Source organism: Patiria miniata, unplaced genomic scaffold, assembly GCF_015706575.1.
Source record: "Patiria miniata isolate m_02_andy unplaced genomic scaffold, ASM1570657v1 HiC_scaffold_14, whole genome shotgun sequence".
Taxonomy (NCBI): Eukaryota; Metazoa; Echinodermata; class Asteroidea; order Valvatida; family Asterinidae; genus Patiria; species Patiria miniata.
The window spans coordinates 6640486-6652687 of NW_024037052.1; the positions used below are offsets into that span (position 1 = coordinate 6640486).

The following is a 12202-nucleotide window of genomic DNA, read 5'->3' on the forward strand; positions in this document are numbered from 1 at the left end:
ATTAACGCGCAATCATCGTGCGACCGTCTCCTTGCAACTGTGGACAAATCAGGAATTAAACATACTGAAAAACTGCCAAAATTGCCATATCCTCAGTTCAAGATATGTATCACAACACATGAGCTTCGTATCCTTATACGTTGTGAGCTTAGTGTCCTGATACGTATTAATTTAATAAAAACACTGTATTATTACACCCCTAATCAAGGCAGCACTTTGTTACGTGGAGTTCTTAACTTCAAAATTTGTTACGTCGGGGAGTCGCATTCCCTTCCAAACCCTATTAAAGCTAGCACAATTTCAGCAGGTTTTTAAAACAGAAATACATTGCATTTCACATACTGTTTATGAAGAAATTCAAACTAAGTGTAAAGATTCTGTGATATCATATGAGGGTAGATCGATTTTGTGAGATTTTGTGCTGTTTTGAGAACACGCTCGGAAATTTTCAGACCCCCCCCAAAAAAGTTTATACCCTTTTATGGTTTCACTGAACATTTACACTTACTGCTGGCATCCTCATGCAATTTTCAAACCTTCAATTAATCAGAAACTAGATAACAGTTGTGTTCCGTTATCAGTTACTCGTCTGTTCATTATGTTAAATTTTGTAAAGTTTTGCTTGTTTGTTAGCTTGTTTTATTTTTTCATGGTGCACATTCATGTTCTTTGCAACTTTATGAAAAAAGAGCAAAAGGGTTAAATAACCAAGCGTTCTAAGCTACAGCTACGTTTATGCACATGTTGTAATTATTGAAGACCTGGACAATAGCCCTAGCCAAGAGATTTAGACACGGCTTAAAGCACCGTGCACTTCATGTCACGATTCTCTTGTTTCGTTGTGCATGGTTTCTAATAACAAATTATCATCAACTGTACTTAGTTTATACTGCAATAAAAAATTGAGGACTCTCTAATTTAAGGCATGCTCCCACGAAACCGCGACAAAGTTACAGAAGTTTTGCACAAAGTGTACATGAAGTCAATTTGGGGTGGGACAAACTATTTTGAGGTTTTGGGATTTTCTGAATCAGAAACTATAAATCTACAACCTCCCAAAATATGAATATAATCCATCAAGAAGAAGTGTGTTTATTGGTTGATTTAGTACAAAAAAAATGTGTATAGAAATGTATACAAAAAGCATTTTAATACACGTTTATCTCATAATTGGGTTTCAAGGTTTTATCACTTCATGCTTTCTCCCAGGCGTGATAGGTCGCGGTACCTATGAAATCATGTATCAGTTTGACGATGAAAACCTCAGGAACAACAAAAAACAGTTGTCAACTTTGTCCGGCTAACGCAGATTTGTAAAATTTGAGTAGACTTCAAGTGCCTTGCGGTAGGTGTTTTTGTTTTATATTTCAAAAAGTAGTAAGATGTATCGAGCTGTTATTATTCACGAGGTGTTATTCACGATTGATGCCAGGTTCCAGATTTCTTGAAAAATGAATCAGGAAATTCAATGTTATAATACATTGCCATGCTAACTGGCAGTTCACAGCATTGCTATTTTTGTTTTAAAACCAAATATTATGCAAGTAATATCGATCAAAGTTATATTTTGTTAGTGTTTTTAATTGTTTATTAGACAAGGTGTTAATAATATTTTTTTGGAAAGCTTTTAAAGATTATTCAAGAGTTGTCCATTATTCAATATTTTTTTATCAAGGAGTGCTTAATATACACGTGCCTCAATTGTTAATTCATTGATTTTTATGGAGCATTTTTACCTCCTGGTGTGTGAGCAAACAAAAAGGCAAATTTGCGTCTGAAAAATGTATATTCAATATTGGGTTTTGCTCTTCACCGGCGTACTTCAGCCTTAAGCAGGAGGTCATGGGTTCGAGTCCCACACAAGTAAGCTTGTGAATTTTTTTCACGCAAGCCTTCAGACAACATCGAGTATACAGTGTTTAGAAAATACGTCATTGAAGGGCAAAACCCGATAATGAAAAAAGGGTAACTAGTATATTCTAAAACTTTGGATATTGTTGGGATGATGTATTCTGAAGATATTGTATTCCAGAAAAATTCAAAATCTTAAAAAAAAGAAGTTATATCTGGCTTATGAGATACCTGGATGCTAATGTTCAAGAGACTTTTACAGATGAACACTATACAATAGAAAAAGGTTAAAGAATAAAGGGAGTGTTATAATTTTAATTTTCTAGCATATATCTACATAGAGAAATAGTGTGTATTTTCTCTTTTTTTTTCTTCTAAAGAATAGTTTTGCAGTGTATGCATATTTAACCGATTGCACAAATGGTTTCTGACACTGTGTTTCTAAAAAAGGGACAAAATAAAACTGTGTAAAGTTGCATTTAGACAGAGAATATTTTTTTTCCGTCGAAAAAGCTAGGTATACGACACCATTGGAAGTTAATGTACACTTTAAAGAATGCACATTATAGCTACATTACAAAGAGTTAGCAACACATAGAACCTGTTTCTATTTTGCAGCAATAATTTGTAACATTTGTCATTTTGAATTTGGAAAATAAGTTTTAAGTAAACTGCTTTCAATCGTTATTTGCAGCTTCTCTGTTTTCATTGCGTGTATTTTCCCGCTGTGTATATTGGGACTTTAAGGTGAGTTTATGAACTAGTCTTTCATAATTTTAAAGCTTGACGAATCTTTGTTATATAGAAATTTAAGCACTCATTATAGATTTTTTTACTGAGAAAAACAGGATCCTGCAATGATATCCATTTTGAAGAGTATGTACATTTCATGTAGAGCAATAAAATATATATTTTAAGATACAGCATATTAGTACTCGGTGTAAATCAAAACTTTTAAATTTCATATTCGATGTAAATGTTGATGTACAATTATGAAAACTATATTTCGAAGGTTTCTTTTTGTTTACGTGGCTTCTTTTTTAGTGGTGTATAATTTCAGCAAAATAAAGCAAAATGTTTTTATCGCAGAATCTGGAATAAAAATGTGTCTTTTATGTGTTCATAAACAAGTGACACTAACAAATAAACCCCAAAACAAACAAACTAACAAAACATGGGGAGGAGGGATTGAATGCTACATGGGAAAAATCAAAGTTATACTTTTAATTATAGAAAAACCAAATCGCTAATGGTCAACAGAAACAGAACACTGGTAAATAATAACACTGATCAGACATGCAGATACTTTTTATTTATTTTTTTATTTCAAACTCACCTGTTACTTATAAAAAGTCAAATATATCCGACACAATTTGCAGAGCCAAAAGGGCTTCAAAAAAATTTAATTTCCAGTTTTAATAAAGTTTTCATATTTTATCCATTCTAATTAAACAAGCGTGAGTGCACAATAAGCTCTGGCCCGGTTCCAGAATGCCGAAAAACTTTCGCCAAGAGTGCATTTACTGACGACGGCATTGCATTTGGTCAATTTCTGGTCAATTGGTAGTTATGTTTTATGGGAAACTTATGAGCCCGTTTTTGGTCAAGTTTCCAGGGACAGACCAACCGACTGACAGGTAGAAGCTCCTGCCAGAGCTTAAAAACAACAAATGGAAGCGTGATGTACCACTTCGAAATGATTGCATGCGAGTTAAGTTGCAAGCTACTACTGCATCTTTTTGGACTTTTTTTCTGCGAAATTGCTGATGATTAACTTACATTTTTTTTTTATTATACATCCATTGGATTCTTTTGTGACAGATGTACCAAAATTACTTTTGCAAACCTCAGCGACAAAGTTAGTGATGAGATATAACACAAATGAAATACGTGGGTTGCTAAATATAAGTTGCAGCATTTTAATGTTAAAAGAAATTGTGCCTGTTATCATTGTTGCTTTTCTCCTCTCCTATTAAAAAAATATCACACAATTGGGTGCTTTATTCAATTTTTCCACTTAGGATGGACTATTTTATGGCATAGGATATGGATCTTCAGCTAAGCATGTTTGATGATATGACAGATTTCTTATCTGATGTCCCAAAAATGTTTTTAAATTTGAGTTGTTTACTTCACTGGCCAACTCTAAAACTGCTCATTGATAAATTTATGAAAGGAAGGGAATTTTTATTGGAGTATATTGCTTTCCGGATTTTGCTTCTTGTTGGGATTTTGCTACTTGTTGGGATTTTGCTGCTTGTTGGGAGTTTGTTTCATGGTGGCAACTGTTATGGAGCTTTTTCTTCCTACTGGATGTGTATCAGACAAGAAGACACTGCAAACTGTTCAAATAGACCTGCAACTAGAAAGGCAAGGATGGGCTCTTGAAACAATGACTGGGCCGGATGTTCTAATGGACGGATTAATGTAAGAAATGTACTCGCTAGGGACAGTTTGGTAAAACGAGATGTGGTCATTGGCAACAGACACTGATACATTTGAACTTTGTTGAGTAGTGTGACCACATTTGAGCATTAAATTAGCTAATGTTTTTCACCAAACTCGCAAGCTGCATGATGAGCACAAACACTGGAAAGGGCAAGGTACTCTCGAGGCACAGACACTGAGCTGTTCTAGGAAGGTTGCTTTAACTACCAGTATCATGTTTCCAAGTCCTCACCCTACATTCAAATGTTTACTTCCAGTGTTTGGACATCTTCTTACATATTCCTGCCATTGTGGGCCGCTTTCTGAAGTCGGCGTGCTGGCATTTTTTGCCAACACGTCGCAGTCGTCGAATCCCAGCTGCCTTTCCGATCTTAATTAGCAGGTCGCCCAGCGCGTAGACTTCGGCCGGCTTGTTGAAGGGCGAGTCCCCCTCCATAACCTCTGGAGCCATCTGGGGACACTCCAGGTACATCTGATTGATCAGACGCTCTGGGATACGGAGCCAGGGACCGGCAACTTCAAGACAAGCATTGCCAAGATCAATGATCTTGGCATACCGTCTGGTCTTTTTCCCATCATTGACATCAAACAGCAAGATGTTGTCTGCTTTGATGTCGCAGTGGATATAATCGACGTTATGCATGTGAAGCAAGCCCTCACACACATTCCGCACAATACGCAGCCAGGTCTTACGGGAGAGCGCAGATGGAGTACCAGTCCAGTCCAGGGCGTCCTGTAGCGTTGTGACAGACAAGGTGTTCTTATCGCCAACAAACTCATACAGCATCGTCCGGAGGGGCTTCTGCTCCACCACACCATGTAGCATGGGGAATGAGGGATGCTCTCCCACGGCTGCCACAGCTATTATCTCTTGCCAGAGTGGTCCCTCCGAATCATGTGCCTGCAGAACCTTGGCTGCAGCTACAGTGTTATCAGGTAAACGTACTGCAGTCACCTGAGCAAATGCTCCCTCGCCCACCATTCCACGGGATTGTCCAAAGCGGCCGACCACAGCAGGCTTGATATCTCTGCGGCTATACATCCTGCAGCCAAGATGAGGATGGTAGACAATCTCCGGCATGACGGGCTTGGGAGCATCTCCTGATGAGAGAGGCACTGCTGGCGACAGAGGTGCTGCCGGTGACGGAGGGGCGGGAGGTGACTGAGCGGCCGCTGGTGATGGCGGGCTTGCCTGTGACGGTGGGGCTGTCTGTGACAAAGGGGCTGCCAGTGTACCAGTAGGAAGGGCTTTCTGTGATGGAGTGGCTGCCAATCCATGAGTGGCTTCTGGTGATGAAGAGGATGCTTGTGATGGGACTGCCAGTGATGGAGTTGCTAATGGAGACCCACAGGATGCCAGTGATGAAGGGGATACTGGTAACTCAGGGGCTACCATAGACGGACGGGATACTGGTGTTCCAGGGGCTGCTGGTGACCCAAGGGATGCTGGTGATGAAGGGGATACTTGTAGCCCAGGGGCTGCTGATGACCCAGGGGCTGCTAAAGACTCAGGGACTGATGATGACCCAGGGGCTGCTAAAGACTCAGGGACTGCTGATGACCCAGGGGCTGCTGATGATCCAGGGGCTGCTGATGGCCCAGGGGATGCTGAAGACCCAGGGGCTGCTGATAGCCCAGGGGATGCTGAAGACCCAGGGGCTGTTGATGATCCAGGGGCTGATGGCCCAGGGACTGCTGATGACCCAGGGGCTGATGGCCCAGAGGCTGTTGAAGACACAGGGGCTGCTGATGGCCCAGGGGCTGTTGAAGTCACAGGGGCTGATGGCCCAGAGGCTGTTGATGATCCAGGGGCTGAAGACCCAGGGACTGCTGATGACCCAGGGGCTGATGGCCCAGAGGCTGTTGATGATCCAGGGGCTGAAGACCCAGGGACTGCTGATGACCCAGGGGCTGATGGCCCAGGGGCTGTTGAAGACACAGGGGCTGCTGATGGCCCAGGGGCTGCTGTAGACCCAGGTGCTGCTGATGACCCAGGGGCTGCACATCTTTTCTCCCTATCAATGACATCAAAGAAAGAAATGTGAAATAGTTTAAACTGTCAATTATTTTAGATTGATTTAGAATTGAGACTTGTTCAATGTAAATATTTTTAGAGTTCACTGCATTATTTTCAGTAGAGGAAATTGTTGAATAATTCTATGACAGAAAAATGTATCCATCCACAAGGTCCACTCAGGCTTTGAACCTTACAAACATTAAACAAACAATTCATTGTCAAATGTCTGTCCACTTACTTTTTGCGGTAGAATACTGCACGGAGTGTCTTTCTCAGTCTTCTAGGCATCTTCAAGTTAACCTTTTCAAAGGAATGACGGTAAGGCCTAAAAACGACACTAGTGTAAAAAAAAATCTCATGATTAGTCTTAATATCAATGGATGATGGAACAGTTGCCCTCAAATGTTTCAAGGTACAAGTTTACACGTCCAATGATATACAGATCCATGGACCCACCATACCATTTGAGGGTGAAAAACATAGGCCTACATGTACTGTGTTGCAATTCATGAAATGCGCCTTTAGAAGCGTGCACGTATGATGTAGTGATACTAGGCCTAACTTAAGGTATTTTATTTTTAGCTGTTTCGGTTAAAGTTTCCCCCCTTTTTGGGGTCTTTTTCTGAATTCTCTTCATAGGTTTCGTACACCTTTTTAGATTAATACTGAAATTCTTAAAAGTCACATTTGCTTCAACTCTTCTTCATGCCCAATAAAAGGCAGACAGCAAGGCCCCCCCCCCAAAAAAAAATCTGCTTCTGATTTCCCTACCTACCCTAATATTATCTTTGGGAAAGGAAAAAAAAAAACCACCCAAACCATACCTTGACTACACGCAGACGCCTCCATATGATCGTACACAAAAAATTGCCCCCTCCCCTATTTTCAAATGCCATGTAACCTGAAGCAGAACTATATTTTTTTGGGCCCAACCATGATTGCAAAAATTCTGATACTTTTGGATAGGCCTAGTCTAATGTAAATCAAACAGTAAGATAAGAGTAAGATAAGATTAAGAATGTGCTAAAAAAAGAGTTAAATTTAATGGCTCATCCAATGAACAGGCTGAACAGCGCCCTCACACATTTATTGATGTCCCTAATTTTAAATTGCACTAATTGCCTTTAAGCTTGTGCAAAAACTTAGGAAGCACGCAACTTTCTTTGCACAATCAAAAACATTGTGCACACAAAATACAATTTGCGCAGAGGCTATCGCAATTTGATAACCTTGCGTAAATTTGGCATGATTAGGCCAACTTCAATTCCTCCAGAAATCTGCCATGAGAAAATATAACTAGGCCTACGTTTTAAATATTTTAATAGCATCCTGCACTCTCCTGAATATATGTGGTAATAGAGGAAGTATTGTTAATATTTGGTTTGTCTGATTATTTCATAATTTTTTTTGGGGGGGGGGGTGTGTTTGTGTGTATTATAAAATTGCATGTTTGGCCAGAGCACGAATAAAAACTAGACCTATTGCTTTGGAAAAGTTTTGTTTCTGTTCGGCGACCAAGAAAGACAATCCTGGGCCTATAATACACATGATACATGCCTACATTACAATGTTAATTTTGAGTCGCAAAACTCAAGAAACAACTCGAAGTTAACTCCACATAGTAGCCTAGGCCATGACCGATGACGTATGCAGCCTGGCTTCGTGATTTGCTCAGCCATTCCCGATCCCGATAGAGTTGTGCGTGTTGCGCAAGGTTAAATTTGCGTGTGCAATTGGCAGCATGGAAACTGAGCCCGCGCAACAAATTGCGCGCTTAACACCTACAATTAATATTACTAGGCCTACGTTATGCTGAATTTATTAAACATGAATAAATCTGAAAAAGAAAGGAATGTTACACAAGGATAATGGCTGCATACATTAACGTACAGTTAAACGTTAGTTTGTGCTCTCAGTTGTGTCTGTCACTGTCTGACTGTCATTCATCAGCAATGTTGTATTGTTCATCGTGTTGATGTAACCTAATGTGGCGCGGCCCCCCAGGCCTAATGTGGCGCACTTTGATTTTTCGCCTAGCTAGAGCAAAGGTTTTAACTGAAATTTCATCACGTTTTTAACACTCCCGTTCATACATCACGATTTTATCTCCCGTAACAAAGTAGAAACACACAGTGAACCCTTTGAATTAGAAAATGTCCCCAAAATAAAAAAATAACTTTCTGACAAACATCTCGTTAGGTATGTAAGTACAGATTAGGCCTAGTATAATGGTTTAGGCATCAACTTTACAGAAATTAACAAATGTTAATTTGGAATTTTCCGAGATTTAGGCTATTCAGTGCTATTCAAGCTGTCAAGTGCGCCACGTTAGGGAACACTCAGCCAATTTTGTGCACAATTTCCAGATGCCACTGTTTTTGAATTTCGGATTAAACTTCATGACACCAACATTTTTTTAAAGGTTAAAGGTTAAATAGCAAGCATTATTATATTATAACTTTTTATATTAAAAGTAGGCCTATAACAAATATTTTGCTGACTGTAGGCCTATTTCAGGTTTGGCAACATTCTTCGGGGTAAACATCTAATCTGCGCCATCTATTCTTTTTTGGGGATGAATTTACTGTCAGTTAAAGTTTTGCTCTAGCTAGGCGGGCAAAAAATCAAAGTGCGCAACGTTAGGGGCCGCGCCACGTTAGGGTACATCAACAAGCACAAGCAGCAAATGACATAGGCCTAGGCCCTAATTACGTTTTATTTGGAAGTCTCAAAATGTTTCAATGAGTAAGCCTACTCACCAGATGAAGAACTGTTGACGAAATTCCAGGCACCAATTCGTAGCACTGATGCGAAAAAAACTGCGAATTATCAAGTCTCTTTTTTCGATCAATTGCATGAATTGAGAGCTCACCAACGTACACACAAGATCCACATGAACATTATGCGCATTCTGTTGACAACTTGGAATCGGCGGATGTTTATGTCATTCGAGTGATGCGGCTAAAAGATACCATTTTCTATAGGGCGATAACAATGTGCCAGATAAAAAAAAATTGAAAACAAAAAGCATTTTGGTGAAGAAACCCTCTAAAATACAAGCTCTAGGACCAGTTTTGCACTGAATGTTACAAAAGCGTTATTATTTTACAGTATTATTTTACAGACTGTAAGAATAGTATTTTAATATTATATTCAACGCTAATGAACCCCCCTTCGACTACAATGGTACAGCCGACATCGCCGACGCGCTCGATCGAACGCGCGCATGCATAGGGCGCCCTTGCGCTTGTTGTGTACAAGAAGAATTCGCAAAACGCGGAGCATCACGCGCGCGTATTATTTGCGTGCCAGCATACGTCACTTGCTTTTATTAGCTTAGCGCATGCGCGCGTAAACGTAGGCTAAAAATAAAAATGACAACATGGACGGCCCTTTTTCAAAGCACGGCTTCGTTTCCAATTGGCTTCATCACTGCAATGATGCAGAAAGAATAATTTCACAGGGAGCTTAGTTCCCTTACCATCTTTCAACCAAGTATGTTTTTCAACAATAATTCAGTCAGTCACTTTTTGGATAGCTGCAAATGATGGACTGCAGCTTTATAAAACCGTCTCCTCAGTAGGGATGTAATGCAGGTGCAAGGTGACTGAGCAGATATTTACATGAAGTGGGCCCCCCTGATGATGTCATCTATGTTTAGAGACAGAATTTTTGACTTGAAGATTCCAATGCTCGATGCTTGATGTAGGCCTATTTCTGGTGGTAATTTATTCCATTCTGCAAAACCTCAAAATATACATGGCGCAGCAAGCTCGTCCCTCGTACAATCCGAGTGTATACTTGATGCACAAAATCATCATTGAATTTCAAGTTTCTAAACCCAAGTAAATAATATTTATTATACAAACTCACTCTTTTAGATTTTTAGCAAGGTGGGTAAATATAACCCATGTTATACAAGTTATAATACCAGCGTTATCCGAGATTGTCCGAAGTTTGCTGAATGTATTCAGCAAATTATAGTTTCGGAAAAAGGAGGAATTCGTAATTAGTCACGTGACATATTTTGTATAGATACTAGGGGTCCAGACCAAAATAGACTGCCATAGACCTTAGCGGTAATTATGCGCACTTCCAAAAAATATCTAAAATACTCACAACTCTCTGAGCTGTCTGAGGTGTTCAGGACATGCATCAAATTGAAGCCTATAATTATTTCATCATCTTTCATTTTCTGTTCAATTTTCTGGGGGTTAATCAATGACTTTTGGGAGAAAATTATATGTATCAAATGTTGCTCGTTATTGTTCAGTTTTTAGTTGATCACACTTGTTCATGTTTTTTTTTTTTCGTTCTTTATCTTGATTGCGATGGGCAACAAAACTCAAAAAGGCTAAAAAATGGTGTTCCACAGGGATCTGTCCTGGCTCCAATGCTGTTCAACGTGTACATTCATGACCTCCCTGATACAATCTCCATGAAGTATGGATATGCCGACCACCTGGCCATCTTGACAACACACAGAGAGCGGAAGATGATTGCATGCACCCTGAGCCAGGACATGAGCACCTTGGCCCTATGCCTGAGACAGTGGCGAGTGAAGCTGAGTGAGGGTAAGACTCTCTACAGCCTTCCATCTGAACAACAAGGAAGCCAAACGTGAGCTGGATGTGTGCATCAACAAGAGGCGCTTGGACTTCCAGATAACAACCACATATCTTGGTGTCAAGCTCTATAGGACACGCTTCTACCACCAACATCTTGCTGGACTCCGAGACAAGGTCATGGCACGCAGCGCTCTCATCCGTAAACTCGTGGGCACAAGATGGGGAGCAAGTCCATCAACACTCCGCACCTCCGCCCTGGCACTCATGTACGCGCTGGCGAGTATTGCGCACCAGCATGGAGTAGGAGCAGACACACCAGCCTGGTAGATGTGAGCCTTAACTGCACCCTGCGTACAATCACTGGATGCTTACTACCTACACCAGTTGAGCAGCTCCCTGTGCTTGCAGGCATCCTACCAGCTGAGCTCCTTAGGCAGGCAGCAAGCATGGCACTGGCCCAACGAGCCATGGTCCAGATCACCTCCTCCGGCAAACCATCAGCAGGGAACATACACAACCCAGTCTCAAATCCTGATGCCCCTTGGAAAGGATCTACTGTGAACTATCCAACCCACTGAGTCAAAGGCCCACTGGACAGCTAGGATGTGGACACAGGAGTGGCAGTCATCTCCTAACCGTCTACATAGATAGAAGTTGCCCAGGCATGGGTTAAACTCAACAGGCTTCGCACCGGAGTCGGGCGTGTCAATGCGGACATGTGGTGGGGCCTATCCCAGAGCCCAGCTTGTGAATGTGGAGCGGAGCAGCAGACTGCTGACCACATCATCTCCGAGTGCCCCTTCTATCACCCTCCAAATGAGTACCATGGCCTGATCGATGTTGATGCAGATGTAGCAACTCGAGAGTGGCTTCTCAGCAAGCGCTCAGAGATCTAACTACCTTTTTTTTGGTTTCACACACAAGAAACTTGATTGTTGTCTCTTGATGGTTTTTGTTTTCTTCGGCGACACTTCAGGTGTGTGGGAGTTGCTGTACTTGGCAACTTATAGTGCTTGCACTTTTCCCACCCTCTACCTGATTCTTTTTGTTGAATAATAATAATAATTGGTGAACAATCCAAGGAAGACAAAAACGAAGTGAACCATTTGTCCAACTGACATATTTACACGTCTGTAGTCTGCTCTGGTATTATTCACACAAACAGCCATAATCGGCAAGCATTCAAATACAACTGTAATTAATCATGATACTTACGTACATTACTACATGATTGATAACTCCACAACAGAGATTCTCCCGAGTGTTTTTGTCAAGCTTGCTCTTGATAGAACTTCTGTAAGTCTCAAGTCAAGTCCAA

The 12202-nt window shown here is 40.8% G+C and overlaps 1 protein-coding gene across 1 annotated transcript; it reads right to left on the minus strand.

The window, feature by feature from the left end:
• Positions 1–3148: 3148 nt before the first annotated feature.
• On the minus strand, positions 3149–7097 carry LOC119721727 (proline-rich receptor-like protein kinase PERK2). Its single transcript, XM_038191693.1, has 2 exons — positions 6555–7097; positions 3149–6314 (listed from the first exon to the last, which is right to left on the minus strand). The coding sequence occupies exons 1-2, from the start codon at positions 6602–6604 to the stop codon at positions 4547–4549; spliced, it is 1818 nt and encodes a 605-aa protein (XP_038047621.1). The 5' UTR covers positions 6605–7097; the 3' UTR covers positions 3149–4546.
• Positions 7098–12202: the final 5105 nt, after the last annotated feature.